General features: G+C 38.6%; 2 protein-coding genes across 3 annotated transcripts; both read left to right on the top strand.

Annotated features, from left to right (window-relative positions):
* The first annotated feature begins 1,801 nt into the window (after window positions 1–1,801).
* Window positions 1,802–5,907, top strand: LOC147557834 (putative methyltransferase PMT23). 2 transcript variants are annotated; one of them, XM_086659422.1, is made up of 8 exons: window positions 1,802–2,535; window positions 2,791–2,940; window positions 3,493–3,763; window positions 3,878–3,988; window positions 4,420–4,591; window positions 4,688–4,942; window positions 5,105–5,299; window positions 5,436–5,907. In XM_086659422.1, the coding sequence occupies exons 1-8, from the start codon at window positions 2,494–2,496 to the stop codon at window positions 5,641–5,643; spliced, it is 1,404 nt and encodes a 467-aa protein (XP_086515548.1). In that variant the 5' UTR covers window positions 1,802–2,493; the 3' UTR covers window positions 5,644–5,907. The 2 variants fall into 2 exon arrangements, with proteins under 2 accessions (XP_086515548.1, XP_086515547.1); XM_086659421.1 differs by having other exon boundaries at window positions 1,802–2,515.
* A 1,149-nt stretch (window positions 5,908–7,056) lies between these two features.
* LOC147557835 (uncharacterized) lies at window positions 7,057–11,708 on the top strand. Its single transcript, XM_086659423.1, has 3 exons — window positions 7,057–9,208; window positions 9,333–10,410; window positions 11,146–11,708. The coding sequence occupies exons 1-3, from the start codon at window positions 8,814–8,816 to the stop codon at window positions 11,434–11,436; spliced, it is 1,764 nt and encodes a 587-aa protein (XP_086515549.1). The 5' UTR covers window positions 7,057–8,813; the 3' UTR covers window positions 11,437–11,708.
* Window positions 11,709–18,467: the final 6,759 nt, after the last annotated feature.

An 18,467-nucleotide genomic window follows, 5' to 3' on the forward strand; every position in this document is an offset into this window, starting at 1 on the left:
CTTCTATAATTAGCCATTACATAATCTTAATCTTTCTTTAAAAACAAACGGATGGTTTATGATTATGCACCGTCAAAATGTCTACTTTTAGGGTTAATTCCATTTTGGCCCCTTAGAGATGACCAACTCGCCAAAATAGCCCCCTAAAGATGACCAACTTCCAATTTAGCCCCCTTTTCTATTTTTCCGTCCCTTAGTCTGTTAGAGGTTAGTAAGCTGATATTTTCTTACCACAAATACCCCTGCCAATATCTTCTTGTCATCCCAAAACTCATTATGACATGTCAAACCAATTTAATTTTCAAAATTTACAATTTACTCTTTTTCTCTCACATCAATTCTTTAAATTGCTACCAAACCTTTATCTATCTTCACTTCAAACACCCTCCATTAAAACCCAAAACCTCCATTAGAACTACCTGAAGCTTTACAATAGTTGTTCATCTCCATGAGACCTAATACGGTTAATGTTTAAGACGAACTTCATCACCACTCCACGAAGCCATGGTTGAAATCTTGAATCTTTTCCAAATTTCATAGCACCCCAAAGTTTTCCAACATAAGTTGAAATCTTGATTATGTTATCCCAATCATCTGATATTCGGAGCAGTCTCGACATAGATGATGATGGTGTCTGAGAGGATGAGATCTTAATGGTTTAGATTATCGTTGCTTTGGATAATCATTTAGTTTCAAAATTTACATGGTATATCATTGATAAGTCAAAATGGAATTAGAATATAACTAAAACGAGAGGCGATTTTGTTTCGAACATTAAAAGCCAATTCTAAAAGCTATACGAACAAACAGATGCCATGGAAAGTGGGACCACTAAATATCAATCCATGACCTCTTATTTCCATAAGGAAATATCCCAAGACAACTCCCAACCGGTGTATGTTTCGGGTATGATCTAGAGAGACAAAGTGTGTGTTGTTTAGATGCTATTGAGAAATACTTAATTTTTTGCCGCCAATATGTTGTAAACCAGAGTCATACTCAGAAATCAAATCATGAAGTTCTAACCCTTCTTTTGGGTCAACAACAAATGACCATTCAATTAAACAACCTTCTTCTTTATCGTCAATCATCATACTCATGGCTGACTTTCATTATAGAAACATAAGATTTGAATCCAATATTACAATCTACAATCTCATAAGTAAAACTCTGTTGTATAGAATGAATGGCTATTAATTTCTCAGTTAACCCACTGATCTTCTCCTTAACGTTGGAAGGGTACTTGATCACCCTACATAATATCGGATACAACCCGGTTGACCCGAATAACCTTGAATCTTGTAGCAAGTTGAGAGAGTTGGGAACCATTGAAGAAGTCTTGTAAGATTAGCCATACCTGATCTGCTTTTGGACTCCTCAAATTTGCACACACTTTTCTTCCGTGAACACAATACATTTTGTGGAGTGAGTATTTTAAGAGAGAGGAACTATGTTGTTGTAGTGAGAGAAAGGGAGGCACAGAGAATTTTTCAAAGTAAAAAAAGTAAGTTGATTTGACATATGATTATGATTCTTGGGACCCCAAATATTGTGAGTTGGCAAGAAGTTACAGCAGGGGTATTTGGGGTATTAAAATGCCAGCGCTCTAACGTCTAACAGACTAAGGGACGGAAAAATGAAAAAGGGAGTCAAATTGGAAGCTGGTTATCTTTAGGGGGCTATTTTGGCGAGTTGGTCATCTTTAGGGGGGGCAAAATGGAATTAACCCCTACTTTTATTCATATGCTGACGTCATCGCTAATCGACGTCTGTTAGTAAATCAAGATTGGTGTTAAAACCCATACCAGTTAATTACTTTCCAGTCCTCGGCTTGATCTCCTTCTTAACGACGTCCCGCCTTTATCTTCTTCATTCTCCTTCCCTAACATGCATTACTTCTGAATCCACCATCATTTACTCACACTTTCACACAGTCTCCCTCTCTCTCTCTCTCTAAACCTTTCTCTCTCTAGAGAGCTAGAGTGGTTTAATGGCGGTACAGAGTGTTATTAGAGAGAGGAAGTATCCATTCATTTTCTTTCTCTTTTTCTTGCTCCTTTGTGTTTCGTTTATTCTTCTCTTCAATAATCAAGATTCTTATTATCCCACCGTCACCGATCTAGAGAAATCTCAGTCGATCTCTTCATCATCTCCGATCAAACCATCAATTTACCCTCCTCCTCCTATAACAAAGCTCAAGGAGGAAGAAACCCCAGTCGAAATTGTTAGTAAAGAAGGTGGAGGTGGAGGTGGAGGTGGAGGTGGAGGTGGAGGTGGAGGTGGAATATCTTCCGATGATTTCGTCAAAATCGATTTCAATTGGAAGATATGTAGAGGAGTTGTGGCGACTGATTATATACCTTGTCTTGATAATATGAAAGCTATAAAGGCGTTGAAATCAAGAAGGCACATGGAGCACAGGGAGAGGCATTGCCCTAAACCTAATCCGAGGTGTTTGAGTCCACTTCCACAGGGATACAAGATCCCAGTCCCATGGCCAAAGAGCAGGGATATGGTGAGATTGATGATTCTTTGGTAAGAGTCAGATTGGTATAGCTTGGATATTAGTAGTAGGTTCTTTGTTCTTGTTCTTAAAAGAGTATAATAGAGTTCAATTACTCTCTACCCAAATTATAGGTTTTAACATGTTATAGTTGCCATTAAACTTCTAATTGTAAATAGTTATACGAGTAATTGGGAATTTTGTCGATTGAACTCATTTTCTGCCTTAAAATGCTAATGGGTAAGTTTGTGCTTGTTCTGAACTTGTTTCCATTCCTATGATTGCAGATTTGGTATGACAATGTTCCTCACCCTAAACTTGTTGAATATAAGAAGGATCAAAATTGGGTTCGCAAATCTGGCGATTATCTTCTGTTCCCTGGAGGTGGTACTCAATTTAAAGGAGGAGTAGCAAACTATGTTAAGTATATAGAGAGGGTATAATCTTGTGTTCTCTTTCACTTCCTTTTTTTAATCATATTGAACTCCATGTTTTGATTTATCTAATGACAATTGGTTAAGTCAATGTTGTTGGAGTTAGTCCCACATTGGTTGTGGAAGGTGGTGGTGGTAACTTTATAAGTTTGACGAAAAAGCCTTGCCTCTTTGGCTACCCAAGATCACTTGGAGGCAACGAAGGCCCGTGACTACACCACATATACATACTATATCCTAAGTGTTTTGTTCTTCTAAAGCATGTGACCCAAACAGACATTACCACATGTACATCACTTTAGCATACTTAACCTATGACTGAAGTTACCTGAGTCTTGATGATGTGTCGACTCTCGAGACGTGAAGCTTATATGATGTACCCATTCGATACATTGTATAATCACTGACAGTATATTTTCTCTAGACATTGAAGCTTAAATCATTTCTGAAAGACTGCCATGCTAGTAGCTATTTAGAGACTGCATTGTTGCTGAGCATCTTCAATTAGTTTTGCTACCCTTTGGGATTGATTTATTCTTCTTTCCCATTGGACAGACATTACCAAGCATTAAATGGGGGAAACAAACAAGGGTTATACTAGATGTTGGTTGTGGTGTTGCTAGTTTTGGTGGACATTTGCTTGATAGAGATGTTATTACCATGTCATTTGCTCCAAAGGATGAACATGAAGCTCAAATACAATTTGCTCTTGAGAGAGGGATTCCTGCTACACTATCGGTCATTGGAACACAAAAGCTTAACTTTCCAGATAATGTGTATGATCTAATTCACTGTGCCCGATGCAGGGTTCACTGGGATGCAGATGGTGGGTCGGATTTCTCCATCTCTATTCTAACTCATATTAGGTTCCATTGCCGCTCTATGTTAGCCAAATATGAAATTTCTTGAACCTATTCTGATTTTTTGGTTGAAATTGTAGGTGGAAAGCCATTAATGGAGCTAAACAGGATTCTCAGGCCTGGAGGTTTTTTTATATGGTCTGCTACTCCAGTTTACCTTGATAACACAAGAGATCAGAATGTCTGGAAAGGTCTGTGGGTTTCTTTCTAGAAATAATTCGAGAGTCTTGACTCGTCCTGTTCCTTCCTATTCTTTGCTTGTTTTGCTTTTCTTGATTTTGCCCTCAATGTCATGTTCCCCAAACACCAAACATTCTACTGACTGGATTCAGTATTACCCTTGCTATGTCACGAACAAAACCAGCTTCTGATGTGATTTTCTAAAATTTGTGGGCTTGACTTCCCATGAGTCATGCCACAATGTTATTGCTAGTTTGGCTGGTGAATGTATACGCCGCAGGCGCAGTTACAAGTTACATGGTTGTTAGATTGAGTGTTGATTTTCTGAAAATCCTCTAGATTCCCTTCCTATTACTTTGTTGTGTTGTGACTCTACTTACAAAATTTGTTACAATGTGAATGCAATTTAAGCCTTGCAATTAATGGTAGAATACTGCTGCAGCTATGGTGGCTTTGACAGAATCAATCTGCTGGAAGGTAGTAGCGAAGACTAAAGATTTATCTGGAATTGGACTTGTCATATATCAGAAGCCTGATTCAAATCTGTGTTATGAAAAACGCGAAAAGAAGTACCCCCCTATGTGTGATCAAATGCAGAAGCAAAATAGTTCATGGTATTTCTACTGGATCCAGTAGACTTCTCTAGAGTTTCTTTATTTGTTCGTCTCATTTGTTGTAATAACGGCTTCTTTCCGTTCTTCCTGAGGCAGGTATGTACGCCTCGAAGGTTGTCTTCCCCTACATCCAGCTGTTGCTGTGGGTAGAAAGTATGAATGGCCTGCCCCATGGCCTAGAAGACTTAGCAGTAAACCTTCAAGTCTACCAATGGAAGCAAATGCAGAAGAAATATTTCACGAAGACACTAAGCACTGGTCTTCACTTGTATCAGATGTTTACTTGGGTGGTCTTGCTATCAACTGGTCCAGTATACGGAACGTAATGGACATGAATGCTGGTTTTGGAGGGTAAGGCAATTAAGTAGTTTCATCATTCATGTTAGCTCCATTTTTGCACTTCTCTTCCTTACTTTTTCCCAAGTATTATATCTTGAGCTTGATAGTTCAGTTCGGATGGGATAATAGGATAACTAATTACAGAACTTTAAAAGGTTTCCTGTCTATTATCAGATTTGCTGCATCATTGGTTGACCGACCTCTCTGGGTGATGAACATAGTGCCAGTCCACGTACAAGATACTTTGCCTGTTATTTTCGATAGGGGGCTGATTGGACTTTATCATGACTGGTGTGAACCCCTGAATACATATCCTCGAACTTATGATCTCCTCCATTCCAGTTACCTGTTCAAAGATCTTTCACAAAGGTACAAAATTTGCAACCAGTACTGTCGTTTATCCCTAGAAGTTTCTTGTTCAACCGAGTATCTTGTCGGATTTACTGAGTTGCATATTAAGTGAATACTGATTCTCTCTTCATTTTTTATTTGGGTTTATGATCAGATGTGACATTGTGGACGTAGTTGTAGAAATGGATCGAATTTTACGACCCCTTGGGTTAGTTATTGTCCAAGACACCTTAGAAATGATTAATAAGCTGACTCCCATCTTGAGATCGCTCCATTGGGAGACCAAGCTCCATCAAGATCAATTCCTGGTTGGCAAAAAAGGCGTCTGGCGTCCCACAGCTCCTGGACTATCCTTAAAATGAATAAATTAAGGTGCGCTTTCGTTTCTCCAATAAACCAATCGAAAATTGCACCATATCTAGTCATAACCACTTTTCATGTGAAGATAAACTTTTTTTTGAGCTCCAATAAAATTTTGTTATTTATTAATGTGGGGATATTTTATTTGCCTAATTTTTTGTGTACGTATTGAATATCATTATATCAGAATAACAACTAGTTTGTCGTAGTTTTTTAGTGCTTGAATTAGAATATTTTTGACGAATAATAAACTTGTTTTTTTCGTCTCTTCCAAGTGTCCTGATGAATGGTTCAGATCACCAAGTCATATTGACCTTTGATTAGTTAAGAATGATGGACAATTTAAGATATTAATGCATATAGGAATGGAAAGATATTAAAGAGAACAAGTGGTCCAAATTAATCTGGTTCGTTAAGCACATGGTATAACGGTGATTAAGTTGTTAATTGAACAAAGTATTCTTAATTTAATACCTTCTGGCTTTAAATGGTTGCAGTTTTCCAACTAATCAACTTTTCGTAGAAGTGTGATTTCATCACTAATCTCTTTAAGTTTGGCACTATAAACATACTTTCAACATGGGTTGAACACATCTAATCTAACAAATTGGTACGATTTTTATTTGCTTAAGTTTCTATTCATGTAACAAAATTTCCTTTTCACTGGCCCAATTATGTAAAATATCACATTGTGTTCAGTCTTAACATTTTTGTATTGAGTAGTAGCGGTTTCAACTTCAGTAAAAGTATCTTTCTGTTTGTCCAAACGTCAACCTCTTTTATTATCTTCAAATCGTGTGGGTCATATCGTCGTCTAGGACAGTTTAAAAAAATATTGTCTAGGACGAACCCACCTCAAAATATGCGGGGGCATATGTTTTTTAAAAGTTTGTCGACTCAAATAATCTCATCCGTGCAAGTTTGCCGACTCAAATAATCTCATCCCTGCGTCTATAGGTGTCTTCCTTTTTTTTATTCTGGTAATGTTCACGTATTAGAACAGTCCGAGGACATTCGACTATATCGATATGTGGACTTCAAACTGCTCAATTGGACGCCTATGAAGAGCACCCCGAATACATCGGACTAATCAATCGTAAACCTACGCAGAGTATCAAGAGACATTCGACTATATCGATATGTGGACTTCAAACTGCTCAATTGGAGGCCTACTAGGGAGATTTGCTGTTTGGACCCCCTTTCGTATAATTGACTTGTTGTTTGGACTCCCTTTTAACGGAATCACACGGGAATATTCCGTCTCTAAAGTTATATTTTGAAAAATTCCCACTTTATCCGTATATAATTAATATTGCACTATGGACCCCCTTCTTCTATTTAACTCATTTTTTTTTTTTTTTTTGTTAAGGAATTTAACTCATCTTATTCCTCCAAACTATAATGCTCACTGAAACAGTGCAAAGTTATATTTGTTTCCAAGTTTTGAGTTTTCAGTCTCGAGATGAAGATCGATAAATCAATCAACCTTCAAAGTTAATAATAACTTGAGAGCTAATAATAACTCAAAAGTTCTTCACCATTTGAAAAGAGAGAAAGAAATATGGTGGCTGCTAATTCACTTTCTCCCTCTTCATCATTCCTTAGATCTCTTCAATACCCATCAGAACCCTTCACTTAATTCTAATCCTAATTTGCCCCATTTTCAATACCCATCAAAAACCTTCACTTAATTCTAAACCTAATTTGACCTTCAAACCTAATTTGGCCATTTTATATTTACAGTAAACCCCAGTTAGCCAAAAATGCTGAAGTTTATAAGGAAGCTTTAGAGGATTACATCCGATTTTAGGTTAGGCCATTATAGCTAATAATAACTTGAGAGTTCTTAAGCATTTGAGAGAATTGGGTTGTGGAGCTGTTCTTGTTAATGGGGAATGAATTGAGTGTTGCCGCCAACTTTTATGCAAAACTTCCATTGTTAAATTCTCTTGAGTCTTGCCGCCAACTTTTCTGCAAAACTTTCGTTATTAAGTTCTCTTGAGTCTTGATCCTCTTTCTAGCTCTTCAGCCATTGAAAGTGAAAAAGGAGAATCAATATTCATCTCTCTGATTCAGAAACTTTATTTAAATCTCTTGACTTTTCTTTTAGCTCATCCACCATTGGAAGTGAAGGGGAAGAATCAAACTTTGTTTCTTCCATTCTGGAGACCTTTTCCAACTCTCTTGATCTTCTTTCTAGTTCTTCCCCCATTGAGAAGGAAGAAGAAGAAGAATCGTTCTTCATTTCTTCCCATTTCCGGATCAACTCGCGGGTCAGGACCTGGGTTTGGTTAACTTGTGGGTTAACTATTTTGGTTGGGTTAGATTAGGTTGAGGGTAAGATAGTATTTTCCATCTAGTTAGGGTAAAATAGTATTTTTATCTCATATTTATTTTTTGAACTGTTATATTTAACTTTTTTTTTGAAAAAGGGAGTCCAAAATGCAACTGTGGAAAAAGGGAGTCCGAACAACAAGTCAATTATACGAAAGGGGGTCCAAACAGCAAATCTCCCGGCCTACGAAGAGCACCGAATACATCGGACTAATCAATCATAAACCTAGGCAGAGTATCAAGAGAGAGATGGGCTAAGAGCAAAAAGACGAGATACCTTTAGATACACCCTCTTATTTATTCTCAATAATCTAAGGAGACAAATTTAATTTTAAATAAAATACTACTAAACAAAAGCATCTTTCCCATAACTACTTTTGTTGTCTAGTGGTCACATGCTCCACCTTCCATAAAGAACAGACCCTCCTCAATCCCATCATCATACGGAATGGGGTAGTTCCCACTTCTATATCAAGACTATAATAAATTGGACGGCTGATATTTCTTTGATTACTATCAACCCTACTGATTTTTGTTTGTAAACACAAACCAAGAACAAGATCCTCACCGTTAATTCATTATATACAGCATCAATCAAACACAACCAATCAACAGTTTTGATCATTCTTTAGTTTAAAAAAAGTAAAATAGTCTCCTAAAAAACAACCCAAAGCAACCAACAATCAAAACATCTCTCTCTTTCTCTTTCTCTCTCTCTCAGTCTCTCTCATGAATTGAAGGAAGGGATCCATCAAATGCCAAAATATCCATCAACATTCCTGCAAATCCTCTCTTCATCATAAATAGTATTTATTTTTTCTTGGTGGGTTTTGTTGCCATGGCATCAGCTCTTGAGTGTTGGTCAGGTAGAGCAAGTACAGATGAAGACATGGTAGAACAAGTTTTGATGAAAACCCAAGATAGATCAGAAGCAGAAGGTGTTCTTGTTTCTGATAATAATAATACAAACAGAGATTCATCTTCTACAATGCAAAAGAAGTTTCAGAAGTTAAGCAAGAATGTAGCTGGAGCTATTACTAACTTTAAGAACTCATTCAACATTGATTCAATAGGTCGTGATATTCCTACTACTCCTCCTTCCAAGATCGAAACTAGTCGAAAAATTGTTTGGGGTGGTGTTGTTAGACATTTGACCCAACTTTACCCTGGTAGTCAGCTACCTGAAAAACTCATCTCCAATATGAGAAAGCATTTTGACTCCTTACCTCTCAGGTTAGTGTTTCAGAATAATACCCAAAACCCAATACTTTTGTTTCTGATTTTTTTTTTTTTGAGGTTTTCATTTCTAATGTTGTTCTATCTTGGGTTGTGTTTATTTTTGTTATTTGTGGAATAGTTATGTTCAATCGGGATTCGAGATGAAAGATGTTTTTCTTCACATTAAACTTATAGAGCAAGCAACTACAGATGACCAACCAGCTATTTTGATTCAAGAAGTTAATGATGAAGAGTATCAAGGATCTGTTTTTAAGCTCATTTTCGCTTGTAATTCATCGATTTCTTGGTCGTCGATATCTGGGGCGCTTGATACTGCTTCTATTTGCTTTAAGAAGTGCCAGATCTTTGAGAAAAAGAGTTTTACTTTAGGGATTGTTCTTGTTTTGGTTCAATCTGGACAAGAAAAATCATTCAAAATCCGGATCGAAACTGCCCTGAAATCTGCTGTGAAGAAACCAAAAGCCACAACAATAAAGCTCCCATTTGGGCTTTGTGGGTGCCAAGAGGAGAATAATGGGGTCAAAGAAATAAGAGATATAGATGGGAATGATGAAGAGAATTACGAAAATAATATTGAGAATTCGATTCCTATGGTTCAGTTGCAGATTCCATTGCCCACTTCTTCATTTGTGGTTTCAGTTGATGAGTGGCAGACAATTCAATCAGGAGGAAATGAGATTGGTTCCTGGCTTCTCAATTCAGACCAAATCGAGTTCACCGATCAGATTGGACCAAATTCATTCAAGGGTGTTTATAATGGAAGACGGGTAGCAATCAAAAAGATTAGAGGGTGTGAAAGGGGAAATGCCTATCAGTTCGAGATCCAAAGAGGTCTTCTTGAGTTAATAAGATGTGGGCATAAGTCCATTTTGCAATTTCATGGAGTTTGTATCGAAGAGAATCATGGGTTGTGTGTGGTGACGAAATTAATGGAAGGGGGATCAGTCTTTGATGTTATTCAAAAAGGAAAGAAGCTTTTGGCTAGGGAGGTAATAAGGATTTCTGCAGATGTTGCAGAAGGGATTAAATTTATGAATGATCATGGTGTTTCTTATAGAGATCTTAACACAAACAGGATCCTGTTAGACCGACAAGGGAATGCATGTCTAGGAGACATGGGTATTGTCACAGTCTGCAAGCACATGGGAGAAGTATTGGAGTATGAAACAGATGGTTATCGATGGTTAGCTCCCGAGGTTCGTTCCTCTTCACTTTTCCAATGTTTGTCCAGAAAACCAATTTTCATCGGCACAAATATTAAATGTCATCCATTGCACTACGATAATGAATTTTTAAGGACGAATATGGAGGATGAGTGAAAGGAATTATTATCGCCATGTCCAAGCATGCTTAACCTAGATTTGCTGAAACATGACTTGCCTAATTATGTTCAAGTCTTATAAGCACTTCATAAAGTTTGAAACCATCGTGCTAAACTTTCAAGTAATGCACCATCTCGATAGACATACTTAAACCCTCCTGAAATAGGCCATATGAGTTAGGCTAATTGCGTGTTCATATGCCTGCTGCACTAGGACGTGTATATTTGTGTCTTGTCCTCTACCACTAGCAACATCTAACTTCCGTATTGTAGATAAGTTGAAGCATAAATCCTCTCTACACTTATTAAGCATGCTCTTAATTAGTTTGGCTGTATAGTTGAAAACCAGTTGCTTTTACTCACACTGAAAGGTTTCTTTTTTACCGAACTTGTGTTTCTGTTGTGTTAGTGCTTAATCCATTATAATTGTGGATCCCACAGTACCTGACCTTTTACAACATTGTATGATGCTGTCTAAACTCAAGACTTTGAAACTTTTCTTGTCCCCTTATCAAACTCTAACGCATTCCTATAAAACTATATTGAGATTGTGTGTGCGTTTTATATATTGTTTAATATAAGTATTGAATTTTCCTTGGGTGGGTGATAGATAATCGCGGGTGATCCAGAAAGTGTAACAGAGACATGGATGAGCAATGTGTATAGTTTCGGGATGGTAGTATGGGAGATGGTCACAGGGGAAGCAGCTTATTCAGCATATTCACCTGTCCAAGCAGCAGTAGGGATTGCTGCCTGTGGATTGAGACCTGAAATACCCAAAGACTGTCCTCAAACTCTTCGGTCTTTAATGACAAAATGCTGGAACAACACTCCAACAAAACGTCCTCAATTCTCCGAAATCCTATCTTTACTGCTAAGACCAAACAACAAGAGTAGATAAAAAAATGACTAAACTTCAGAGCTCGGAGCTAGTCAGCCGATTTATACTAGATAAACTATGTAGGATAAAGAAAGTAGTCTTTCTTTCTTTTTGTGTTCGAAAAGGTGTTGTGATGCCCAAATGTAGATTCAAGGTGCGTGTTCTGTTTTCTGTTTTTACTTCTTCCTGGCTGAAATCAAGAATGTATTCTCTTGAGAAGATTGTATATCTTTATCTCTCTATGAAAACACTGTGAGGTATCATTATATATTATATTATATACTTTTGATTGATATTTGTAGTTCCTTTTGTTTGTTTCTTTGATTAAGGTTGAGTGGTAGTGGGACTGTAAATGGGTTGATGTGTTATAATGGAAGTTAAACAGCTACCCACAATCTTTTATCAGCTGTGATGCTATGCCCTGCCAGTCTTCCGGCTGTCATTTTCCATCTTTTATATTTGCATCCCAGCCGGGAGACTGGCCGGGCATACCATCTTTTATATCTGTTGGGTAATATTGCTTTTCTGGAGAATGTGTACCTACAGAATTTCCAGTAATTTAAGGCACTGAGTCCTCATCACCTCATCTCTCTTTTTTCCCATTCAATATAGGTAGGTGGAGATGGAACCTCTTTTACTTTTTCTCACATCATAGTAGAGTCTCTCTCTTTTATGTCTCAATCAGGATACACCATAAGCTCAAAAACAAGCTTTTTAGAGAAACTCGACTGAATCTTCAACAATGATAATCTGCTCAGAAAAGTGGGTCGACATTAGGTTGAAACCACCTCGTTATCGTTAAGCCTGTTAAGCCAAATATTGGTTAATTTTTTTTTTTGAAAGGTGATTCATTAATCCAACACTAGTTCATTACATAAAATAATGAAAATGAGCGAAATAAGCACAATAACAATAGCAATGATTCCGTGATGCCTAACCCGCAAGCTGGACATTTTGAGGGACTAAAGCCGCAACCGCAATGTCATGGGGGGTCGAATTAGCAGCACGTCCACAATGAGATAACGCCACATGTCTCTCTCTAATCAGATCTCGTATGTATTCAATCTCGGTCCGTATTCTCCACGGGGGAACAGATGCACCGTCGGATAAAAGGGTGAACAAAACCTTCGAATCCCCTTCTAGATCAAAATGATATAAATCCTTCTCTACAGCTAATTCCAACCCTAAAAGCAATGCCCTAGTTTCATTATAGAGAGCCGAGATGGGAAAGAGAACCTCTGCTTTAACCTCCATGATTTCTCCGATTGAATTCCTCAAAACCGCCGCTGCAGAAGCACCATCTTGTCTAAACGAGCCATCCACATTTATTTTTGACCTACCAGGTGAGGGTGGATTCCATGATTGTACCTGTAAATATTCAAGAGAAGGAGTATTAAGTAATAAAAGGGGGTTTTCTTGAGTTCTACCTTTGTCTGCCACCAAACTCGCGTAAGATCGATCTGTTTATTTCGAAAGTGGAGTTCATTCCTGCTTTTCCACCACATCCATAGAAGATAAGTATACATAAACCACACATCATTAGCTTTCTTTCCTTGCATGAGAATATCTTTCAAATTTTGAATAGGATTTAACCCTAACTGCATGATTTTTGGTTCATTTGTAAGTTGAAATAGATTTTTAAATGTCTGACATTCTCCAAATAAATGATTATGTGTTTCAATAGCTCGATCAGTACACATGTTACACTCCTGATTTATATAAGGAATTCTTCTGTTTATGTTTGATAGAGTGGCCAGACCACTATGAATCAGTTTCCATGTAAAAATTTGAATCTTGGGATCCATATTATGTTTATGCCAGAACTTACCCTAAGGAAACGTTTGAATTGCCGGTGGTAGCTCGATCTCCTGTTTGATTGTTGAATAATAAGATTTAGATGTAAACTTGCCTTGTTCTGTTTGACACCATAATAGTTTATCCATCTGATTGCTATGAGGTATAAATATATTATTAATAGCCACTGTGGTATCATGATCAAAGTAAATTCTAAGTAAATCATTATCCCATTGAGTAGAATTTGGAAGCATAAGATCAGCCACTTTGGATATGGTTGGAGGTAGAGGCTGAATGCATGTTGGTTTATGGTTTTCAATTTCTGGAATCCATGGATCATTAATGATAGATATATCCCTTCCATTACCAATTAACCATATTATATGATTTTTCATTACTTCCCTTACCTTCATGATAGAATTCCAGAATGGTGTACACTTAGTTTTCTTTTGCACAGTCCAGAAATTGTCATTTGCCATATACTTTGCTTTTAGAATTTACACCCACATTGATTCCTGATTGGTGATTAGTCTCCATGCCATCTTAGCTATTAGGGATTCATTTACTTCAGATAGAGACCTAATTCCCAATCCACCAAGTTTTTTTAGACTGCTATTGATATCCCATTTTATGAAGTGTATTTTTGAATCCACCACATCATGTCCCCACCAAAAACTTCTTTCTTCTCTTTCCAATTTGTTTATAATGTTTTGGGGAATCATTTGGTAGCTAAAATGGTAAGTACAGTATGAGTCCAAAACTGATTTGATTAGTACAGTCCTACCTGCTTGTGAGGTTAATCCTTGTCTCCAACCTGATAATGAGTTTTTGAATTTATCCAGAAGCCAACTATGAGAATCTATTCTATTTCCTGGTTTAAGTATAAATGATCCTAAATATTTGTCTTCATTTGTCATCGTAGGAGCATGAAGCCTGGAAGTAAATTGATTGCGCACATTTGGAGTCACTCCTTTACCAAAATAGATGGAGGATTTTGCAAAGTTCACAGCTTGACCCGAGAAGCCAACATATTCCTCCATGAGATGAAGTATTGCATTTAAATTTCTATCATTTGCTTCTCCAAAGATTATAAGGTCATCTGCAAATAACAAATGCGAGACGGGAGGGCAATTTCTGTTTATCTTGTAACCTGTAAAAATACTCTGACTCTCATAATAGTGGATTAGTAAGGATAAAGATTGAGTAGTTAAGATAAAAAGGTAGGGTGACAACGGACACCCTTGCCTTAGACCTCGAGAGGCTTTAAAAGCCCCATGGAGACCCCCATTAATCTTAATGATAAACTGTGCTGATGTGACGCAAGACAGAATAAGAGACAGGATAGGTCCAGTAATACCCATGGCTTGCAAAACTCTGGTAAGGAAAGGCCAACTAACTCTGTCATAGGCCTTTGCCATATCCATTTTAAGGGAAAAGCCACCTTTCTTGGCTACAGATCTATTCATAGAGTGGATTATCTCGTTTGTGATCACAATGTTATCTAAAATTTGTCTATCCGGTACGAAAGCATTCTGGGTCCACATGATATTATCCTCTAAGAAAGGTCTCAGTCTGTTTGCCACTATCTTAGTGATGAATTTGTAAATAGAGTTGCAAATGGCAATAGGACGAAAATCTGAGGCCATACTCGGATTTCTAATCTTAGGAATAAGAGCAATAGTCGTAAAATTAAGAGTTGGGTGGATAGAACCTGAATTAAATGCTGCCTGTATGTAACGAATAAGATCAGGTCCAATCACGTCCCAATTATGTTGAAAGAAAATACCTGGTAACCCATCTGGTCCTGGACTTTTTAGAGCAACCATCTCGAACACGACGGCCTTAATTTCCTCTGAGTTAGGAATCCTTGAGACGTAGCCCAGGTCTTCTTCTGAAAGCACCTTGTATGCTTGTAAAATCTCTGTCGGAGGAGCAGTGACCGTCTATGCCGAAAACAAATTCTGAAAGAATCCCACTAAATCATCTGCAATCTCCTTTATATTAGTGGTTTCCTCTCCAGTTTGAAGTCTAAGTTGATGAATTGTGTTTCTCTGACGCCTTTGAGACATTGCTGCATGAAATGCTTTAGAATTACGATCCCCATTTTGGTTAATTTTGACAAAGGTAAAAGGTCAACAGATTGGCCAAGAACAGGTAAACTCTCGTCCAACCCATTAGGGAGTTGGATTTTTAGGAACTCCGCCACCTGAGTCCAAATATGAGATTGGCACGAGCGTACTAGGCACCTTGCACCCTACGGTGGTCCAGAGGCAAGCAAAGAGGTGAACTCGAACTAGCTTTGGTAAGAGCCTGCTTTGGTCTCGGAACAGTGAGGGGAGGTCTACAAAGGTCATCTCGTGTTGGGTTTGTATCATGGTTGGGCCCATTTGGGTGATTCCTTTGTTGGGCCCATAACCATCTTATAATTATTTGAGAGTGAGCCTCACCCACTCACTACTAGTCAAAACTATTTGTCTTCTAGTTAGCACATGGGTGGGGTCCACCTCTAGAGGGAAGATGGCATTCAAAGCTTTCTTTCTCTAGACAATAAATGTCCCACATCTTCCAACTAGTGAAACCAAAGTTGCCCTTATAATAAGTTGTTTGACAACTCATTGTAAAGCACATGGTGGAGTAGAGAAGGCTCCCACATGCGCGCGCACACATGTGAGGCAGTTGGGCTTTTAACCATTTGGACACTTTGGCTATTTGGGCTCTTTGGGCTATTTGAGCTATTGGGGCTATTTGGTCTTATGGGCCTTTGGGCCTTTGGGTCGTGGCCCGTGACCCGTGTGCTCGGGTGCTCGGGGCTTGGGTGCTTGAGGCTGAATCCCCTGTGCTAATTCTCCATTCCCATGATGTGGGGCGGAGCTAGCTAGAGTAGAACTAGCAGAGCTCCATTGAGGGGTCAGAGTTTGACCTAAGGATGAGCCTAAGGCTCTTAATGTATTCATAGCCCTTTGTGGTGGTTCTAATGAGACGGACTTGATGAATGCACCGACTAATGAATGTGTTCATAACCTGTATGACGATCCTATTGAGACGGACTCGATGGACACATTGTTGTCGATGATGTGAGGATGAACTTGTAAAAGTTCTTAATGCATTTATAGCCCTTTGCGGTGGTCCTATTGAGACGGACTTGATGAATGCACCGATAGCTAATGTATCCATTACCATAATGGTGGTCCTATTGAGACGGACTATATGGTGTATAGCTGTAGATGATGATGAGGATGAACTTGCCAAAGTTCTTAATGATTTCGGACCCGAGTAAGGGGTCAGAGTCTACGCTGAGGTAGACTCAAAGAAATCACCTACGTGAGCCCGAGGGTGGAAGGCCGCCCTCTATAGAAGACAGACAACAGTCTTCTTAAAAACTCACTAGTCCCGAGGTATGTTCAGGGCCTACTTAATGAGCATGAACGAATCGCGGAGAACGCAGAACTCTCCGGGTATCGTATGTGTTGTGGGGGTCGCAGCCAAAAATCTCCAAGTTCAAGAATAATTTCAATTGGTTGCTTTATTTTTGGTTGTTGCCTCACTCCACTATGTGCCAATTCAAATCGAAAGATATCGAACACTTAAGTACATGTCCCACTTCTAGCTTAGCAGTCAGAAGTCTTTGATAGCCATCTTGTGGGGGATTGTTGGGTTTGTATCATGGTTGGGCCCATTTGGGTGATTCCTTTGTTGGACCCATAACCATCTTATAATTAATTGAGAGAGAGCCTCACCCATTCACTACCAGTCAAGACTATTTGTCTTCTAGTTAGCACATGGGTGGGGTCCACCTCTAGAGGGAAGATGGCATACAAAGCTTTCTCTCTAGAAAATTAATGTCCCACATCTTCCAACTAGTAAAACTAAATTTGCCTTATAATAAGTTGCTTGACAACTCATTGTAAAGCACATGGTGCAGTAGAGAAGGCTCCCACACGCGCGTGCACACATGTGAGGCATTCGGACTTTTAACCATTTGGACTCTTTGGCTATTTGGGCTTATGGGCCTTTGGGCCTTTGGCCCGTGGCCCGTGAGCCCGGGTGCTCGGGTGCTCGGGAGCTTATAGTGAAAAACCTCTTTTGCCACGAAGAGTAGTTTTACTTAAACTCGGATTTTGACTAAGTCGGTGGGATTAACCTAATCAGTATTTGAGTATATCTCCAACTGATCTCGTAGGGTTAATCAAATTAGTTTCCGAGTTTATCTCCCACTCTCTTAACTTCTCTACCACGTTTCCTAGGTGGTTAGGGTTTTCTCAGAGGCTATATATACTGGCCGAAATTAAGAGTGAAAACACACAACTCAATTTTGGCTATCTTCATCTCTCTGTCTGTTCAAGCTTGGAGTTCTTCAATCTCCATTACTACCTCTGTCAGTGCAGACAGAGGCGGTAAGCTGTGGTCAATCCTTGGGGAGTGAACGGAAACAGTAATTTGCACCAAGGTTACTCCGAAATCACTTTCAAGGCAGTGGCCTCCATACCACGACACAACGAAGAAAGTTATTACTGTTCGATAAATTCCACTGATCTTTCCAATATTTCCAACAATTTGAAAGTGATTTTCTGATCAATGGCTGTTGTTAATCTCAAAACCCTACCTGATATGTCAAAGATGATCCCTGTTGATGGAACTAACTACAAGAGGTGGTCACAGAAGCTGCTTATCTTCTTCGAACAACTCGAAGTTGATTATATTCTGTTTGAAGATTTATCCACTGGTTCTTCAATCGACATCGATATTACCCCTGTTAAGGATAAGTCATCTACTTCGAATGGTGATGTTGTCAAGCAACAGAAAGACAAACAAAATCGTTTGAGGACATCTGCTGAATCATATGGGCAACAAGTTATTCGACATGTTTGTCAACTACAAATCTGCTAAGGATATCTGGGATACCCTTCAAAAGAACTATGGAGCTGACGATGCTGGAAGGAAGAAGTACATCGTGGGAAAAGGGTTACAGTTCCAAATCAACGATGACTCTTCAATCATGGAGCAGGTTCATGTCTATGAGAACCTAGTTGCTGAAATACTTGCTGAAGGCATGAAGATGTGTGAAATCCTTCAAGCCAATGTTCTGCTGGAAAAGTTTCCTCAATCCTGGAGTGACTACAGAAACCATCTGAAGCACAAGAAGAAGGACATATCCCTTCAGGAGCTGATCAGTCACATGAGGACTGAAGAGGCAAATCGCCTCAAGGATAAGTTTGCTAACCTCTATTTGAACTCCTCTACTGCTAACTTGGTTGAAT

This window comes from Eschscholzia californica, unplaced genomic scaffold (assembly GCF_041429995.1).
Source record: "Eschscholzia californica isolate CP2 unplaced genomic scaffold, dmEscCali1.0.p SCAF_2, whole genome shotgun sequence".
In the NCBI taxonomy this organism is placed as follows: Eukaryota; Viridiplantae; Streptophyta; class Magnoliopsida; order Ranunculales; family Papaveraceae; genus Eschscholzia; species Eschscholzia californica.

Excerpts from the sequence above, each read along its gene's own strand:
- LOC147557834 (XM_086659421.1), top strand. The coding sequence starts at position 1,991 with ATGGCGGTACAGAGTGTTATTAGAGAGAGGAAGTATCCATTCATTTTC. Across the intron at positions 3,989-4,419 it reads AGATCAGAATGTCTGGAAAG|CTATGGTGGCTTTGACAGAA; the intron begins GTCTGTGGGTTT and ends ATACTGCTGCAG. Across the intron at positions 5,300-5,435 it reads TTCAAAGATCTTTCACAAAG|ATGTGACATTGTGGACGTAG; the intron begins GTACAAAATTTG and ends GTTTATGATCAG.
- LOC147557835 (XM_086659423.1), top strand. The coding sequence starts at position 8,814 with ATGGCATCAGCTCTTGAGTGTTGGTCAGGTAGAGCAAGTACAGATGAA. Across the intron at positions 9,209-9,332 it reads TTTGACTCCTTACCTCTCAG|TTATGTTCAATCGGGATTCG; the intron begins GTTAGTGTTTCA and ends TTTGTGGAATAG. Across the intron at positions 10,411-11,145 it reads ATCGATGGTTAGCTCCCGAG|ATAATCGCGGGTGATCCAGA; the intron begins GTTCGTTCCTCT and ends GGTGGGTGATAG.